This window comes from Acipenser ruthenus, chromosome 7 (assembly GCF_902713425.1).
Source record: "Acipenser ruthenus chromosome 7, fAciRut3.2 maternal haplotype, whole genome shotgun sequence".
Classification (NCBI taxonomy): domain Eukaryota; kingdom Metazoa; phylum Chordata; class Actinopteri; order Acipenseriformes; family Acipenseridae; genus Acipenser; species Acipenser ruthenus.
Genome location: NC_081195.1, coordinates 69610514 through 69629906, shown reverse-complemented (window position 1 = coordinate 69629906; position 19393 = coordinate 69610514). Strand labels below are relative to the sequence as shown.

Genomic DNA, 19393 nt, shown 5'->3' with positions numbered 1-19393 from the left:
CCTGGTTAAACGTGTTCTTTGGGTTCTATGGGTTCTATCCTTTTTCTGTAATGTGTACAGAAAAAAAATAAAAATAAAAACTGCAATCAAGACATTAACCCCGGTGCTCACTCTTCCCACCTCTACTAGTCTTCAGACAGGAAAAGATTGATCTGAAGCAGCCCGGGAGATACCCCTGTGTGTGCGCCAGTGTCCCAGAATACAGCAGCCCCATGACACTGGAACAGCCAGCCTGAATGTTATAAAAAGGACTTGCTATCTAGTGGCTACTGAGAATGCTTCCTCTCCTGCCCTGACTCGTCTGCAGCGTGAATGTCTCGCTGTGTATCTGTTGCACAGACTGACGGAGGCACACACCTATTGAAGAAGTAACCATTGGCCTCGAACTGCTGGCGCAGCATGAACTTCCCCCGGTACTCAATGATCAGGGTGTCGGGGGGGAGGTCTTTGGCAGCCTTCAGGATCTTCTTGTTCTTCTGCACCTGACTCTGAAAGAGAGGAGGCAGGGAGGGGGAGGGGGAGAGGCATCGCGGTAACAATCAAGCTCTCTGTCTCTCTCTCTGCTGGTATGAAGACCAGCACACTCAAAGCAGCAGCACTGGTGTTTCTGTGTTTCAGTGTCTCTAAGTGCGTGTGTGTGTGTGTTGGTGTTGGGGTGTGTGTGTTGGTGTTGGTGTTGGGGTGTGTGTGTGTGTGTGTGTGTGTGTGTGTGTGTGTGTGTGTGTGTGTGTGTGTGTGTGCATGCATGCGTATGCGAGCACTGTGTCTCTGAGAGGATGCCTGTACCTCGACTGGGGGCTTGAAGCCGGTGTTGTTGCTGGTGTTGAAGTGGGCTTTGCTGCCATCTCCAGTCTCCCCCAGCCCCAGGGCCAGCAGGCTCTGCACGTCCTCGCTGTACTGGTTGCTGCTGGCCTCCTCGTAGCGGTCCATCCATGCCTTGATCTTGTTCTCCCACATGCAGTTCGGAGGGTCAGCGGGGTCCACCTCCGGGGCAGAGCCCTGAGAGAGGGGAGAGACAGGGTCAGCTTCATTAGAGGAAGCCACTGAACACTTAGGAAACATACTGAGAGAGGGGAGAGACAGGGTCAGCTTCATTAGAAGAAGCCACTGAACACTTAGGAAACATACTGAGAGAGGGGAGAGACAGGGTCAGCTTCATTAGAGGAAGCCACTGAACACTTAGGAAACATACTGAGAGAGGGGAGAGACAGGGTCAGCTTCATTAGAGGAAGCCACTGAACACTTAGGAAACATACTGAGAGAGGGGAGAGACAGGGTCAGCTTCATTAGAGGAAGCCACTGAACACTTAGGAAACATACTGAGAGAGGGGAGAGACAGGGTCAGCTTCATTAGAAGAAGCCACTGAACACTTAGGAAACATACTGAGAGAGGGGAGAGACAGGGTCAGCTTCATTAGAGGAAGCCACTGAACACTTAGGAAACATACTGAGAGAGGGGAGAGACAGGGTCAGCTTCATTAGAGGAAGCCACTGAACACTTAGGAAACATACTGAGAGAGGGGAGAGACAGGGTCAGCTTCATTAGAGGAAGCCACTGAACACTTAGGAAACATACTGAGAGAGGGGAGAGACAGGGTCAGCTTCATTAGAGGAAGCCACTGAACACTTAGGAAACATACTGAGAGAGGGGAGAGACAGGGTCAGCTTCATTAGAGGAAGCCACTGAACACTTAGGAAACATACTGAGAGAGGGGAGAGACAGGGTCAGCTTCATTAGAGGAAGCCACTGAACACTTAGGAAACATACTGAGAGAGGGGAGAGACAGGGTCAGCTTCATTAGAGGAAGCCACTGAACACTTAGGAAACATACTGAGAGAGGGGAGAGACAGGGTCAGCTTCATTAGAGGAAGCCACTGAACACTTAGGAAACATACTGAGAGAGGGGAGAGACAGGGTCAGCTTCATTAGAGGAAGCCACTGAACACTTAGGAAACATACTGAGAGAGGGGAGAGACAGGGTCAGCTTCATTAGAGGAAGCCACTGAACACTTAGGAAACATACTGAGAGAGGGGAGAGACAGGGTCAGCTTCATTAGAGGAAGCCACTGAACACTTAGGAAACATACTGAGAGAGGGGAGAGACAGGGTCAGCTTCATTAGAGGAAGCCACTGAACACTTAGGAAACATACTGAGAGAGGGGAGAGACAGGGTCAGCTTCATTAGAGGAAGCCACTGAACACTTAGGAAACATACTGAGAGAGGGGAGAGACAGGGTCAGCTTCATTAGAGGAAGCCACTGAACACTTAGGAAACATACTGAGAGAGGGGAGAGACAGGGTCAGCTTCATTAGAGGAAGCCACTGAACACTTAGGAAACATACTGAGAGAGGGGAGAGACAGGGTCAGCTTCATTAGAGGAAGCCACTGAACACTTAGGAAACATAAGTCAATCAAATCTAAATAAAAAAAACAGACCAAAAATTGCTATTAACACACTTAACTTGCTTTTATAGAACCTGTGTTCAATTAAATGTTTAGAGTTCTTCGTCACTGCCATTCTAAGTGTGAGATCTACACTATCAGAGATCAGTGTAATATCTGCGTAACACATTCCAACAGGGACATGACTTACAATAAACCTCACAGACTGCCTGAGCCAATTACACCAGGGGGTTAGATCTGAAGTACCACACTGGTAACGCCTGCCAAGATGAACATCTCCGACCCTGATGTAGCAATGCTGATGCTAATACTTACTGTCAAGAACCCGATTGTGATTAGAGTAGAAGAAAATACAACTCATAAAAAACACTTCGTCCTCCAGTCAACATCAGTGCTCTAGAAATTCTTCGATATATTTTACTGTTGATTTCATGATGCTGTTTATTACCTTGACTCTGGAAGATTTGCGAGATCCTTCCCGGAAGGCCTGAGACACAGAGAAAGTTACAGTGAGCAGCCTGCATGTTTCAATGCACTGCAGAAATTCAGAGCCACACAGGAAGAAAACAAATGACTGAGTACTAATAGCGATAAACAGCAGTGAGCACACACACTTTCAAATATCCCACGGAAAGTTATGTTACATTGTTAAGATGCGTCTAGCGCTGAGGTTCTCCCAGGTAGCTGCCCTGCCAGTCACACACACAGAGGGACGGACAGACAGACAGACACATGCAGGGCGAGCGAGCCTCACCTTCTTGTTCTTGGCTGCATTCTGCTCCTTGTCGCCGCTCTTCTTGCGTTTCTTGTCGCTGCCCTTACTAACACGGGCTGCGGTCAGGGTGATGGTGGTGGGCGTGTGCTGGAAGGCAGTGTACAGCTCCATGGGCACTTCGTCCCCGCTCTCAGTCGCACTCGTGTCGCCATCTTTAAGGGGACACACACACAAATGCTGCAGTAAGCTGCTCTGTCTTACAATCTCTATTACAGAGGCAGGAAAATTCAACAGCATTTTTTTTTCTAAAGCCGTGCAATCATTGTCTTCACTCACCTGACATATTTTCCCTTTTTCTTGTCTGCAGCAGAATGGCCCTGTCTCGGTCCAAGTTCCTGCAACCAAACACAGCCCATAATCAGATCTGTGTGCAAACCCAGCTTACAGCAGAGCGACTGTGCAGCAGAGCAGGACACAAACAAACAAACAAACAAACAAACAAACAAACAAACAAACAAACAACCCACCCACCCAACAAGCAGAGCAGGACACAAACAAGCGCACAAGCGCTGACAAATACTGACACGGACTTTGTGGAATATTCAAATACGAGTTCCAGTGCTGACTGCTGACGAGAATGTCATTTTACAATGCTCTCCTTCTCATACGATGACTGAATCATTCCAGTTAGCTCCTGATGCCATTCGAATTAAATTATTCAAGCAGCTAAAAAATGTACCGTACGTGAAATTCAGATCTGGCATCAAATAATATTCTATTTATTGTTATTGATTTATTATACCCGGGTCTTTAAACCACCTGTCTCAGCACACAACACCTGTGGAGGATCAAAGGTATTTAACCTACTGTTAAGCCTCCAGAGGTCAAATGATTATTAACTGTAAAGGATCCCCACAGTATAAACCAGACTCCAGCCCCTGGGTGACCATGCAGAAGCTCCCTTGCTATTCTTCTTGCTTGTTTTTGCACAGAAGGCAGAGTTTGTGAAACAGGGGCTGATGAGAGCAGACAACAGGGGGCTTGAAGAGCAAGCAGAGGGGTGAGGGACTGAGCCAGACATCCTTCAATGAAAGAGGATTAGAGAGACACAGGGAAGGGGATTTGTTAACAGGAATACAAAGAGAGGGGGAAGAGAGAGCGAGAGAGCGGAGACAGGCACACACACACAGACACACACGCACAGGACTGGGCAGGGAGATGCAGTAAGAAAAGCAGCAGCACACGTGTGCAGCAGCTGAAGCACAACACTCCAGGTGACTCATGAGATATCAACTCCGGTCTCCTGGGAGACTCCCTCAGCAAACAAACAGGTCCTTCTGCAAACAAAACAGCAGGAGCTCTTTATAGAATTGCCAGCTATCGGCTGTCCTGTCCTCCTAACCGCAAGCACTGCAGCAGCACCCTTTCCAACACCGCGGGACTGATCAAGATGTCTGGGAGAGAAAACCTTTCTCCAGTGTGCCCCAATATGCACATAACAACTTGGGGGCTTCTTCAGCGTACAACACCAGAGCTATTTAAGCTATTGCAGGGATAATAACTGCATGGTTTACTATGGGTTTAATAAGACACATCAGAGCTTGCTACATACACACTGTGGCTAATTAAGCTTGTAGCAAAACCTAGAACGGGTGAAACTGCTGTGCTGTATGTCTGATTGCAGTGCTGTCTGCTGGCTGCACTCACCTGGGCTGACAGCGCTCACACAGGTAGGTGTCGGGAATGTGTTGCCTGTCGATCCCCATGCAGTCTATGTGCTGCCAGACACTGCAAACAAGACAAACGACATCATGAATGAACATACCAGAGCTGTGGCAATAAAAACAAACAATCCCTGGAGACCCCAGCTGCAGATTGAGCTGCCGAGCGCGTGGGGGTGCAGAAACAGGTAGAGATTGCTGGGGGTCGTGTGTATCGATACTGTGCGAGCACGTGGGGGTGCAGAAACAGGTAGAGATTGCTGGGGGTCGTGTGTATCGATACTGTGCGAGCACGTGGGGGTGCAGAAACAGGTAGAGATTGCTGGGGGTCGTGTGTATCGATACTGTGCAAGCACGTGGGGGTGCAGAAACAGGTAGAGATTGCTGGGGGTCGTGTGTATCGATACTGTGCAAGCACGTGGGGGTGCAGAAACAGGTAGATTATTGGGTGTCGTGTGTATCGATACTGTGCAAGCGCGTGGGGGTGCAGAAACAGGTAGATTGCTGGGGGTCGTGTGTATCGATACTGTGCGAGCACGTGGGGGTGCAGAAACAGGTAGATTGCTGGGGGTCGTGTGTATCGATACTGTGCAAGCGCGTGGGGGTGCAGAAACAGGTAGATTGCTGGGGGTCGTGTGTATCGACACTGTGCGAGCACGTGGGGGTGCAGAAACAGGTAGAGATTGCTGGGGGTCGTGTGTATCGATACTGTGCGAGCACGTGGGGGTGCAGAAACAGGTAGAGATTGCTGGGGGTCGTGTGTATCGATACTGTGCGAGCGCGTGGGGGTGCAGAAACAGGTAGAGATTGCTGGGGGTCGTGTCGACACTGTGCGAACATGTGGGGGTGCAGAAACAGGTAGAGATTGCTGGGGGTCGTGTCGACACTGTGCGAGCGCGTGGGGGTGCAGAAACAGGTAGATTATTGGGGGTCGTGTGTATCGATACTGTGCGAGCACGTGGGGGTGCAGAAACAGGTAGATTATTGGGTGTCGTGTGTATCGATACTGTGCGAGCACGTGGGGGTGCAGAAACAGGTAGATTGCTGGGGGTCGTGTGTATCGATACTGTGCGAGCACGTGGGGGTGCAGAAACAGGTAGAGATTGCTGGGGGTCGTGTGTATCGATACTGTGCGAGCACGTGGGGGTGCAGAAACAGGTAGATTGCTGGGGGTCGTGTGTATCGATACTGTGCAAGCACGTGGGGGTGCAGAAACAGGTAGAGATTGCTGGGGGTCGTGTGTATCGATACTGTGCAAGCACGTGTGGGTGCAGAAACAGGTAGAGATTGCTGGGGGTCGTGTGTATCGATACTGTGCAAGCGCGTGGGGGTGCAGAAACAGGTAGAGATTGCTGGGGGTCGTGTGTATCGATACTGTGCGAGCACGTGGGGGTGCAGAAACAGGTAGAGATTGCTGGGGGTCGTGTCGACACTGTGCGAGCGCATGGGGGTGCAGAAACAGGTAGAGATTGCTGGGGGTCGTGTGTATCGATACTGTGCAAGCGCGTGGGGGTGCAGAAACAGGTAGAGATTGCTGGGGGTCGTGTGTATCGATACTGTGCGAGCACGTGGGGGTGCAGAAACAGGTAGAGATCGGCAAGGGGTGTGCGACTGTGTCGTCTGCTTACAGTGCCTAGCACTGCCTTTCTAGTTCTGACTAAAAATAGGGAAACAATTTATAAAAGTGAAACAAGTACAGAGCGCATCAGGGCTCGGGAAACTCCAACACTTTGACTCAGCCTACGCTGTTACCAGGTTATGACTCAAATCCTGACTGACTTTTTCCACTATTGGCTGTAGCACTGAGTGACTCATTGGGGCAAGCGTCTCCTTTACACAAGGCTATATTTCAGCAGGTCCCCTCTATGTGTGCATGTGTGAATCTCTGCGTGCGTGCGTGCGAGTGTGTGAGCGAGTTACCTGCACTTGTCACAGCAGATCATGTATCCATCGTCGTGTGTGAAGCCGCAGATGCAGCGGGTGACGTCGGTCCCGTAGCTGCTGTCCTCAGAGGTGCTGATGGTGGTGGCACTGGAGGTCTCATCGAAGTGTGCCGCGCTGGAGAAGAGGCTCACGTCGTTCTTGCTGATCAGGACCGCCGGCAGGGGCGAGGCGGGGGGCGTCGGTGGGGGGCGAGCACCATAGTTGTGGTCCTGGAGAACGGAGGGGGGGGGGCATGTTAGAATAAACCAACAACCACACATAGGAATCAGATTATAATTCACTACCAAGTCAAGGCAACTGCAGCTCTAACCACTGCATCCCTGCCTCCCTCCCAGTCCCTGAGACGCTACACCACCCCCCAACCACTTCCCAGTGGATCTGGACACTAGCTCCTGGTCCAGAGATCATTGGCACTCCTTTTAAGGGCTGCTGCTCAGCCCGTTAGACCGTCTGTGATAAAAGAAAAATCCACCAGTAGGTGGGGGCTTCCCCGCTCTCCAACACGAGAGAGAGAGAGAGAGAGAGAGAGAGAGAGAGAGAGACAGAGTGAGAGAGAGAGACAGAGTGAGAGAGACACAGGAAAGCTGCAAGTTTCACAGGACACAAGCGATATTCTTCTAAAGCTATATCATCTTCATCACAAACTTGTCTACACAGCATCTGCTGCGAGAGAGGCAGGGTCTGGAGCCTGTCAGTGCAGCAGCAGGCAGTATGAAAGCACAGAGCTCCATCGGGCTAGATTTGGCAACCTTGATTAACATTGCCAGGCTTTTAGATTTGACCACCTTGATTAACATCGCCAGGCTTTTAGATTTGACCACCTTGATTAACATCGCCAGGCTTCTTAAAGGGAACACATTAGTTCATATCCCTTGTCAGAGTGCAGAGTGAATTTCTTATTTTTTTTGTGTAATCAAATGTAAAATTACAAATAATTTTGGACAAAACCTGAACTGGACGAGGGAAGTGTGCACGTTTCACTCCACATGGCCTCTTTGTATCCAGCCTGCCGTGCCCTGGCTTGTGACAACTGTCTCCTAATAGTCTGAGCTGTGACAGTGCGGGCAGCACTGAGCTCAGGAAACTGAGCAGGGAAAGCAGCAGAACAGAAGACACGTCTCCAGAGCAAAATCATTCAAAAATAATAAAATAAAATAATAAATCAGGAGGGCTATACAGAAGAGAACTAACAGTCTTATCCCACAGATTATTTTTCTTGCTTGCTGGGGGAGTTCATACTGGATTTAAATTTGCAGTAGCAAAAGTTTTGGGGCAACCACCAATTTCAACGTCATCAAGCCAACTGCTTGCATTTAACAGGTTTTAAGTGAAAAAGAAAGAAACAGAAGAGGAAATGTTTAATTCAGCACATGACATTGTGGGACAACTCTGTTTACACCAGGTAGCTCTCAATAATCGGACAGTAACATCACACAATGTTCAACCCCCCCCCCCCCCCCCCGCCCCCCGCCCCCCGCCCCCCCATACATACCGCGTATGGCAGACCGATATAGCTGTGAGAGTGGTGAGAACTGCTGGTGTAGATCTGGTGTGGATAACTGTTGGACTTCTCAACTACCACTGAGCTAGCTTCTACGGATTCAGGTCTGCAAGGGAAAGAGAAAGAGATAAACACAAGGAGTTAGTGATGCACCTTCCAATCAGGTGCTGCTGGCTCACACAGTAGGGAAGATACCAGAGGACAGATTCCAGCAATCAGGACAGGCTACAGAGCCACTGATCAGCAGCACTGCCAGAACAGCAGCAGGGGCCCTGTGCCCTTGGTGGAGTCCACTGACCACGGCAGGGAGCCGGGGTGAGAATCCAGCTAGCACTGAAAGGACACCCCCCTTAAAAAAGAATTGGTTTCAGCCTCGTCGGCACAGAGACGCATGAGAGGAAAGCATTCTAAAACAATGTCTTTAAAACCTTTCAGCTGCCAGCAGGCTGGAAAAGCAGAAGTGTTGAAGGTGCGCTCCCAGCTCCGGTGTGGCCCGCCTCGACTCTTCACCGGGCACCGAGTGGCAGACAGACCCCCTTGCTCAAGCTAGCTTGCTCTACAAAGCCTGGCTACAGTGCTTATATAATATGGTGGGGGGATTAACAGATAATCAGCAAAGCGCAATCAGCAGCAATCCATGCTGTGCAGCCAACTGCTCGGCCGCCGCAGAGACTAAACGCACTGAACTGCCACCTCGGCGAGAGGAGCAGGACTGCCAACGCTGCCAGCTTGTGCAGTAACATGCACGCTGGGATAAGAGACGCTCCCTGTTACCAGGAAGCTCAATCGAAGGACTCCGGTTCCAGTAACATGGATCAGATACTGTCCGAGTGCAGTACAAAGTCTGCCAGAAAAGGAAGCATCTGCCTGGAGATCATTTCAAAGGCAATTAACACCAGGCCTGTCGATCCGTATTAGGGTCAATGAGATCCTGCAGTCTGGACTGCGGTATCCAGCAACTAGTCTAGTCTGGACTGGACTGGACTGGACTGTACAACAAGAACCTCCACTCATCTCAGTAAACACAGCCAGCCAGCTTTGTTCTGCACTGCCTAGTTACTGTATACAGGGTGCTGGGTACAGATCTCAAGCAACACATATGAACACTGCAGATATGCTTTGGCTTGTCTATTACGGTACCAATGCAACTTTAACATGCATCTTGCTTGTACTGTACACAAGCACAGTTCACAGGGCTTGAATTTCATTTTTGTGCGCTGGGGGGGATTTCCAAAAATTTAGGGGGCAATGGCAAAAAAAAAATAAAAAAAAAATATATAAAAAATATAAAAAAACTTACATATATATATATTTTTTTAACTGCATCATCATTCACACTGGAGTTGCTTTAAAATAAGCTGCTTTCAGGAGCCCTACAGCTGTTCATCACTGCATTGCTTTTGCCATTGCCAGACGTGAAGGTTTTGCTGCAGCAGAAGGTGCTTTTCTTTTTAACCAGCGCTCCAGTTCTTTTTTTTAACTCTTTACACTCAGCCCTATTTCTGCCTGTTTTTCACCGTTTTCATTTATTTATGTTAAACTGCTGGATAGTTTGTACTGCATGCATGTAACAATGTCAACCCAGGGGACTTCTTTGACCTGAAAAAAGAAACAAGGACCAGGGGTCACAAATGGAGATTAGATAAAGGGGCATTCAGAACAGAAAATAGGAGGCACTTTTTTTACACAGAGAATTGTGAGGGTCTGGAACCAACTCCCCAGTAATGTTGTTGAAGCTGACACCCTGGGATCCTTCAAGAAGCTGCTTGATGAGATTCTGGGATCAATAAGCTACTAACAACCAGGGCCAGGGTGTCCTCGGCTCACCGCGCACCAGCGACCCCTGTAGTCTGGCCGGGCACCTGCGGGCTTGCCTGTAAGCTGCCCAGAGCTGCGTTGTCCTCCGACGCTGTAGCTCTGAGGCGGCTGCACACTGAGTCTGCAGAGTGTAAAGAAGCGGGCGGCTGACGGCACACGCTTCGGAGGACAGCTTCGCCCCTCCCGAGTCAGCACAGGGGTGGTAGCGGTGAGCTGAGCCTAAAAATAATTGGGCATTTCAAATTGGGGAGAAAATAATAAAAACTGATTGGCAACGACTACATTTTTAAAAAAAAAATTTTTTATGCAGGATCAGGCATATTATATGCGGTAGAGATGAGAATATATGTTATAAAAAAAAAAAAACACCAAAAAGAGGAGATGGCAGGAGTGTGCATGCTAGAGTGCTGTGCAGTGCAGCGGGCACACTCCGCTATACCAACTCGGACACACCACCGATACTGCCATGCAGATACTTCAGAGCCTAATCTAACCAAACTAGCATTCCTGCTAGCACAACTTAGGGCAAAACTAACTATTAATTTGACCTTCAGAAAGATAGAGGCATAGACCCCCATATACTGCAGTTGTGGAATATTTATTGGTGCGAGTGTGTCAGTGTGTGAGTGTCAGTGTGTGTGCTTGTCAGTTTGTGTGTGTCAGTGTGTGTGTATATATACACACACACACACACACACTTTGGCACTTGTTATCTTGTAGCTATACAGCACCAGCAGGTAAGTCCTTGATTGTAGTGTAAGTAAGCCGAGCGGGTATACATTTCAACAGGGCGTGACAACGCAGCTGCAGTATCACCAGGGGTCACCAAAGAGAACCGCAGCTGCAGTATCATCAGGGGTCATCAAAGAGAACCGCAGCTGCAGTATCACCAGGGCTCAAAGAGAACTGCAGCTGCAGTATCACCAGGGGTCACCAAAGAGAACCGCAGCTGCAGTATCATCAGGGGTCATCAAAGAGAACCGCAGCTGCAGTATCACCAGGGGTCATCAAAGAGAACCGCAGCTGCAGTATCATCAGGGCTCATCAAAGAGAACCGCAGCTGCAGTATCACCAGGGCTCAAAGAGAACCGCAGCTGCAGTATCATCAGGGGTCATCAAAGAGAACCGCAGCTGCAGTATCACCAGGGGTCATCAAAGAGAACCGCAGCTGCAGTATCATCAGGGCTCATCAAAGAGAACCGCAGCTGCAGTATCATCAGGGCTCATCAAAGAGAACCGCAGCTGGCTTAGTACAAACACATTTCAAACAGACAGCGCAGTGCAGTGCAGGCATGCACAAATAAATAGAAAAGCTAGCCATCCTGGTTTCAGTTCATTGTTCAGTACTTTATTGCTATGTTAGACAGGTTAAAGTCCACAGGTGCAAACAGGAGAAGGTTGCCGAGTCCAGAGAACTGAACACTTCGGTGCAATAAAACGACCCCAGTGTCTGTCTGTCACTTACAGCCACAATAAAGACCACGGTACTGTGCTGTGCATCCCTGAAAATGAGACTGGGTGGGACTTTACGAGTCGTGGGTGTCTGTGGAGCAGTGAGCAGAGCCTGGCTGGGACCTGCCTGCGGAGCTCCAGCACACAGACTAGCAGAGCGCTCTGCAGTGACTGGAAGGAGATCTCCATCGCGGGCCTGTCTCTGTCAGACTCGCTCCTCTGTCTGCTCTTTCTTTTTGACAACTACATGGCACAGGAAGCAAGGAAGAAGACAAACAAACACATTCTCACTCACACACAGTTCACTGCTTATATGGGAAGGGTGCATTTTTTTTTTTTTTTTATATACATTGAAAGGTTGGTGAATTGCTTTGCCAGTGAACCCAGTACTGTGGTAACTGTTTTAAAAGTTGTACAGCTACTAAGCTGTGATAGAAAATGTGAAATCTGAATTTTACCAACAACCTTGGGACCTGAAGGTCCCTTGAGTGGAACAGAAATACTGAAGCGACGTAGAAGATATGTGCACTGGCAACCACAGCATGATCTGCCTCCCTGAAGCTCCCTGCTCGCCTGGGGGAGAGAGGCTGAGGCACAGGGGGGGACCGGTTCAAGGTTTCAAATTCAATGTTTAAATGAAGATTCATTCAACATAATCCCCCTCCACCTCCTCCTCCTCCTCCTCCTCCACGCACACAGGCTTCCTGTCTGACACTGCTGAGCTATGAAAAAATAAAATCATCATGTCAAAGTTGGTCTGTCTCTCGCGGTGCTTTCCTGTGTATGAGAATGTGTGTTTTACTGTATGTATGTATATTCAGTTATTAACACCATTTCAAAGATGCAAGAAGGGCTGCATTGAAGCAATACACTGTCTATGCAAAAAACAACAAAAACCCAAACTAAGAACATGAAGAAAAAGAAACAGACGGGCTCCAGCCTCTCTGGATTAGCTGCTAATTGTTCAGCAGCTGAAAAGGAGACTGTGAGGTGTGTGGAGCGGATCAGAAGCCCAGTACTCAGGGTCTGTACTGTACCAGCACCCAGCACTCTGGGTCTGTACTGTACCAGCACCCGGCACTCGGGGTCTGTACTGTACCAGCACCCAGCACTCGGGGTCTGTACTGTACCAGCACCCAGGGTCTGTACTGTACCAGCACCCAGTACTCGGGGTCTGTACTGTACCAGCACCCAGCACTCGGGGTCTGTACTGTACCAGCACCCAGCACCCAGGGTCTGTACTGTACCAGCACCCAGTACTCGGGGTCTGTACTGTACCAGCACCCAGCACTCGGGGTCTGTACTGTACCAGCACCCAGCACTCGGGGTCTGTACTGTACCAGCACCCAGCACTCGGGGTCTGTACTGTACCAGCACCCAGGGTCTGTACTGTACCAGCACCCAGTACTCGGGGTCTGTACTGTACCAGCACCCAGTACTCGGGGTCTGTACTGTACCAGCACCCAGTACTCGGGGTCTGTACTGTACCAGCACCCAGCACCGCTGTGCAAACCAACAGCTCACACCGCGCCTCACCTCACCACACCTCCCGCCTCAAGGACATAAAAATAGAAACCGACAATTTAAGAACAGGTTTATTTAACTGACATCAACCTCTTCGTATTTAACACGTTTCATACTGGATATACCAGGTGGCTTGATCCATCCCTGTTTAATGAGGCACTGTGTGATTGGCAAGCTGCCGTCAGACTGCACTGTAACTGTTGTACGCACGCACGCACCCACGCACTGACACACACACACACTGACACACACACACTGAGACACACACACACTGACACACACAAACACGCACAGACACACACACACACACAAACACGCACACACACACACAAACACGCACAGACACACACAAACACGCACAGACACACACACACACACAAACACGCACAGACACACACAAACACGCACAGACACACACACAGACACACACAAACACGCACAGACACACACACACACAAACACGCACAGACACACACACACACACAAACACGCACAGACACACACACAAACACGCACAGACACACACACACAAACACGCACAGACACACAGACACACACAAACACGCACAGACACACACACAAACACGCACAGACACACACACACACAAACACGCACAGACACACACACACACACACAAACACGCACAGACACACACACACACACACAAACACGCACAGACACACACACACAAACACGCACAGACACACACACACAAACACGCACAGACACACACACACAAACAAACACGCAGACACACACACACAAACACGCACAGACACACACACACACACAAACACGCACAGACACACACACACACACACACAAACAAGCAGACACACACACACACACACAAACACGCACAGACACAAACACGCACAGACACACACACACAAACACGCACAGACACACACACACACACACAAACACGCACAGACACACAGACACACACACAGACACACACGCACAGACACACCCCCTACACTTAGCATGCATAACAACAATAAATAGAACTATGAAGAGCCAAAATAAATAGACACTGCAGAAATTAACTGTAATGTCAAAGACAGGTGGAGCCAACAGGGAGGTGGAGAGGAGCTCCACAATTCAGCTAGGATGCAAGTGCTGACACACACACACACACACACGAGAGCGCACACACGCACGCACACACACACGAGAGCGCACACACGCACGCATGCGGCTTGTCATTTTCCTGCATGGTTGGGAAACAATTCCTGGTAGCAGCCTGGAACACACTGGATGCGTTGGAAACAGGAACGGCACAAGCACACCGGCTACACAGCCCAGTGACTGAATCACATTCCCTGAACTGCAGAATGAGGAATCTGCAGGATGCAGCAAGGAAACACAAGGAAAAACACGTAGGCTGCAGTATAAGCAGCGAGAGATGCTACAGTCCTCGAAAACAAGTCTCTGTTAACAGTGAGATTCACCCATGACTTCATAAACACTCAATCATGAATTCTGAGGAAGTCAAATCCACACAAACAGCTGAAAGGGGACCGACCTGTGCGATAATAACAGCCAAACTCAGAGCCGAGGTTTATAATGACTAGTACAGCATCTTCCTCCTAACCAGGTCAGTACCGAGAGTGAGCTGGGGGCCTGGTCTCTCCTCCACCTGCTGTTGGTTCAGACTAGCGTAACACTGAGACAAAGATTATTAAACAGAAATGGAGCAGCGCCGCTCTCACAGTGCACAGCAGCCAGATACAGTCCAGCCAGTGATCACAACAACAACAATATGAGAGCCTGGGAACAGAGCCCCCCACTCCTCTACAGCATGGGAGCTGCCGGGGGAACTGAAGTGCCGCAGGTTCAGTTTCTCAGGTTCTCAGCTGTGGTGACTCAACAGTGACAATACTGTACAATTCCATGCGGAAGCACGTTACTTCCGGTTCCTTCAACACAAACAAGGCTTGGATTGAATGCTTTGTATTGTTTGCACTCACGCATGCTAGGGATTAGTATGTCCCGTCCAGCAGCCATGTTACAGCGTATGACAGTGTGGAACTGGAATGTGAAACACAAAGCCCCGCTGAGAACAAATGTAATATGAACAGAGTTACTGAAGCAACACGAAACGTACTGCAGTTACAAGGATGGGAACCTGGAATCAGGTACTATGGTGGGGAAACTCAACAGAAACTGGTCAAACTGCTTAGGGGGGAGCACCTGTCATCTAATCCTGGTTTCACCACGTGGGGCTGTAATAAGTGAGAAGTGCCAATTAGTGCCTTCACAGCGTGAAGTGTGTGTGTGTGTATGTGTCTGTGAGCGTTCGTGTATGTGTGACAGTGTGCATGTATGTGCGTGTGAGCGTGCGTGTATGTGACTGTGTGTGTGTGTGATGGTGTGTGGATGTGAGTGTGGATGAAACAGTGTGGGTCTCTGTGTGTGACAGTGTGTGAGTGACGGTGTGTGTGTGTGACAGTGTGCGAGTGTGACGGTGTGTGTGTGTGTGACAGTGTGCGACTGACAGTGTGCGAGTGTGACAGTGTGTGTGTGTGACAGTGTGCGAGTGTGACGGTGTGTGTCTGTGTGACAGTGTGCGACTGACAGTGTGCGAGTGTGACAGTGTGCGAGTGTGACAGTGTGTGTGTGTGACAGTGTGCGAGTGTGACGGTGTGTGTCTGTGTGACAGTGTGCGACTATGACAGTGTGCGAGTGTGACGGTGTGTGAGTGACGGTGTGTGTCTGTGTGACAGTGTGCGAGTGTGACAGTGTGTGTGTCTGTGTCTTGTGCACGTCCATCGCTATCAGGCCTGGGCTCTTGCACAGGAGACTGGTTTTGCCCCCTTGGCGCAGACAATGGTGCATTCAGCTGTAACCCACGGAGCAGGGCTCGTTCCTACAGACCTTTAGAGAGGGCAATCAAATCTTGCACACTTAAAAAAACTGCTCCATAAGTTCACTGTCATGAAATCTAATACAGGGGAGAGAGAATCAACCAGCAACACGATTTCTCTTTCTGTCACAAGTGCAACAGCAGTAACACAGTTCAATTGCTTTTGTGTTCCAGTCTAGAGACAAAAGCAATGCATCTGTATTATTATACTGAGCCTTCTGCTCGCACTTCAGCAGACCATGACAGCACTCAAAACCATAACCTGCAATGACAGCACGCCATGATTTATTAGCATGTCTCATCAAAGCGTTTCTCTTCATCTTCAAGGAAATGCATGCACATGGATTAGGGAGTGGTTAAAATGTAGAAAACAGAAAGTACTGATTAGAGGAGAAACCTCAAAATGGAGTGAGGTAACCAGTGGTGTACCACAGGGATCAGTATTAGGTCCTCTGCTATTCCTAATCTACATTAATGATTTAGACTCTGATATAGTAAGCAAACTCGTTAAATTTGCAGACGACACAAAAATAGGAGGAGTGGCAAACAATGATGCAGCAGCAAAGGTCATTCAAAATGATCTAGACAGCATTCAGAACTGGGCAGACACATGGCAAATGACATTTAATAGAGAAAAGTGTAAAGTATTGCATGCGGGCAGTAAAAATGTGCATTATAAATATCATATGGGAGATACTGAAATTGAAGAAGGGAACTATGAAAAAGACCTAGGAGTTTATGTTGACTCAGAAATGTCTTCATCTAGACAATGTGGGGAAGCTATAAAAAAGGCTAACAAGATGCTCGGATATATTGTGAGAAGTGTTGAATTTAAATCAAGGGAAGTAATGTTAAAACTCTACAATGCATTAGTAAGACCTCACCTAGAATATTGTGTTCAGTTCTGGTCACCTCGTTACAAAAAGGATATTGCTGCTCTAGAAAGAGTGCAAAGAAGAGCAACCAGAATTATCCTGGGTTTAAAAGGCATGTCGTATGCAGACAGGCTAAAAGAATTGAATCTATTCAGTCTTGAACAAAGAAGACTACGCGGCGATCTGATTCAAACATTCAAAATCCTAAAAGGTATAGACAATGTCAACCCGGGGGACTTCTTTGACTTGAAAAAAGAAAAAAGGACCAGGGGTCATAAATGGAGATTAGATAAAGGGGCATTCAGAACAGAAAATAGGAGGCACTTTTTTACACAGAGAATTGTGAGGGTCTAGAACCTACTTTCTTATGTTCTTATTTATTACAGAGCAGTTCTTTTAGTAAAGCCATTGCACTACAAGCTACAGGAAAACTCAGAACAATACAAGCTACATCGCACCGGACTACAAGTAAAATCCCATGCTTATTTATTTTACTTTCCACAGACCAGGACTTCTGTCATCTCTACTGGCTACATGTTCTGCTATTTGACTTGAAAGTCATAGCCCTTTAACTCAATACCAGACAGGACAGAGCAGTGATCTTGGCAATGGGCTGTTCAGATTCAAGACTAAGAGGACCGAGATGACAGAAAGCCTTGACTCTCGCCTTCATGCAACGCCCACCCCTAAACTTCAGACAATACTAGCAACTAAAATAGATAAATAAATCAAATAAATAAACTGCAACACCACAATGATACAGAACGCACATGACAGAGCATTCAAGAAGAAATGAAATTCTAAAGAGAGAATTCTATTCTTCTTTTCCAAGGTCCTGCCCATTCTAATACACAGACAAAGCGCAGGTACACCGCACGCACGCTAATCGCCTGTTGTGATATTGATCCATTTAAAAGCTTCTTCATGTAAAGTGGATTGAGAGCAGTGCAGCGGTCCCGCCACCCCAGGGACCCTGGCTCCAGGGTTTAAACACCATGCTGTGTTGAGAGTAGCACCAGCAAGACACACTGCTGCCCGAGTCCAACCTATCATGTGTGTGTGTGAGTGCGTGCGTGCGTGTGTGTCACTGTGTGTACTTCACAGGGCTCACAGAACTAGAGCTCAGAAGCAGAGGTGTGGCTAGTAAAAAAGAAAAAAGAACAAACACACCTTCAATTTGTACAAATCAACCAAACTGTGGCATGAGGCTGCTAGAAACAGCGACAGAAAAATGTTAAGTGAGTCTGTGATCAGACTGGTGCAAATGAGTTTTTAAGAAATTACACACGGCTAAAACAACACCACCCGCCGAAGCCCAGCCTTATTAAGCAGGCTGGGCTCATTAACAGGAGGGACCCTGACAGCAGGCAGATCACACTCAACAACATGACACAGAAAGAAAAGGAACCTACAGTATGAACACACACAGCCCCCGCTAGAAGACCATGTGCAGTACGTGCCATCACTCGACTCTGCAGTAAGGAGCACTCGACACAGTCCGATCCGCAGTGACAGCACTGAGGGATTCACGCTGTGCTTCAGCCCTGCTGGCAGACACCTGCTCCTGGGAACAGGACAGGTACACAGCTACTCCACTCCATTATTACTGCTCTCTTAATATACAAAGACAGGCTTCATTTCTTAGGAATCACCCCTACAGAGGCAACTTCTACAGCCCACAGAGTTCCCGTCAAAGCAGGGGAATAACACGATTAAATCCAGTACTAGTATTAATAAAAATCAAAACAAACACTCTCACACACACGGCAATGGGAACACTTCACAAACCCCTTTCTCTCTCTAGTTTGTTCGAGCTACGGTAGTTCTACACTTCCTCATACTGTAGAGCCCAACCTCATGTCTATTCTTTCATTCAGAGCTACAGGACAGCTACTGCACATGTCCTAATGCTGAATGGTTAAAGTCACTACCCCCCTCTATACCCAGCACTGAACCCCAGAGACACAATCCGTACCTGGCAGACTCTCCGGCAGCACACGGCTCTGTCCTCGCTCGCTCTTCAAAAGGGCTGGAGCTGTGCTCTAGTGAAGCTGTCTCTCTACTTCCTCTTGCAGTGTGTGCTACTGCAGCGCGAGAGTGAGGCAGCCTGCAAGAGAGGCGCACACACACACACACACACACACACACACACACACACACCCCCACCCTGCGGACCTGCCAGCGCAGGCATGTGATCTGCACTGTGCTCGACTCCTCCCCTTGTTTTTCTCATTCTCCCTTGCTCAGTGCGCCTGTGTTGGCAGGGATTGCATCACTCTCCCTCTCTCTCCCACAATGGGGTTTGGAGCAGTGTCAGCAGAGGCATCAGTGTAATGGCAGAGAGAGAGGGAGAGAGGGAGAGAGGGAGACAGAGTACAAGAAGGAAGAGAACTTCAAGTTCCTATCCCACAGTTTCAAGATACTAAAAAATAGGTTGTTGGGCCGGGGGGGGGGGGGGGGGGAGTTGGGGGGGGGCGAATCAAATATCTACACAAATGTATTTCTCCCTTTAAGGATTATCAAAGTACTGTATATATCCAAACACAAAGAATGACTAATGAAACTGTT

General features: G+C 48.6%; 1 protein-coding gene across 7 annotated transcripts in view; it reads right to left on the bottom strand.

Annotated features, from left to right (window-relative positions):
• Positions 1 to 19393, bottom strand: part of kmt2e (lysine (K)-specific methyltransferase 2E) — a 79244-nt gene that overhangs the window by 41070 nt on the left and 18781 nt on the right. For all 7 annotated transcript variants that reach the window (XM_059027777.1, XM_059027782.1, XM_059027778.1 and 4 more), the window contains exons 3-10: positions 8278 to 8392; positions 6762 to 6994; positions 4828 to 4908; positions 3457 to 3515; positions 3160 to 3332; positions 2854 to 2892; positions 787 to 999; positions 358 to 488 (exon numbers count right to left, since the gene is read on the bottom strand). In XM_059027777.1, coding sequence (XP_058883760.1) covers positions 358 to 488; positions 787 to 999; positions 2854 to 2892; positions 3160 to 3332; positions 3457 to 3515; positions 4828 to 4908; positions 6762 to 6994; positions 8278 to 8392 — 1044 coding nt within the window. The remainder of the gene's footprint in view (positions 1 to 357; positions 489 to 786; positions 1000 to 2853; positions 2893 to 3159; positions 3333 to 3456; positions 3516 to 4827; positions 4909 to 6761; positions 6995 to 8277; positions 8393 to 19393) is intronic.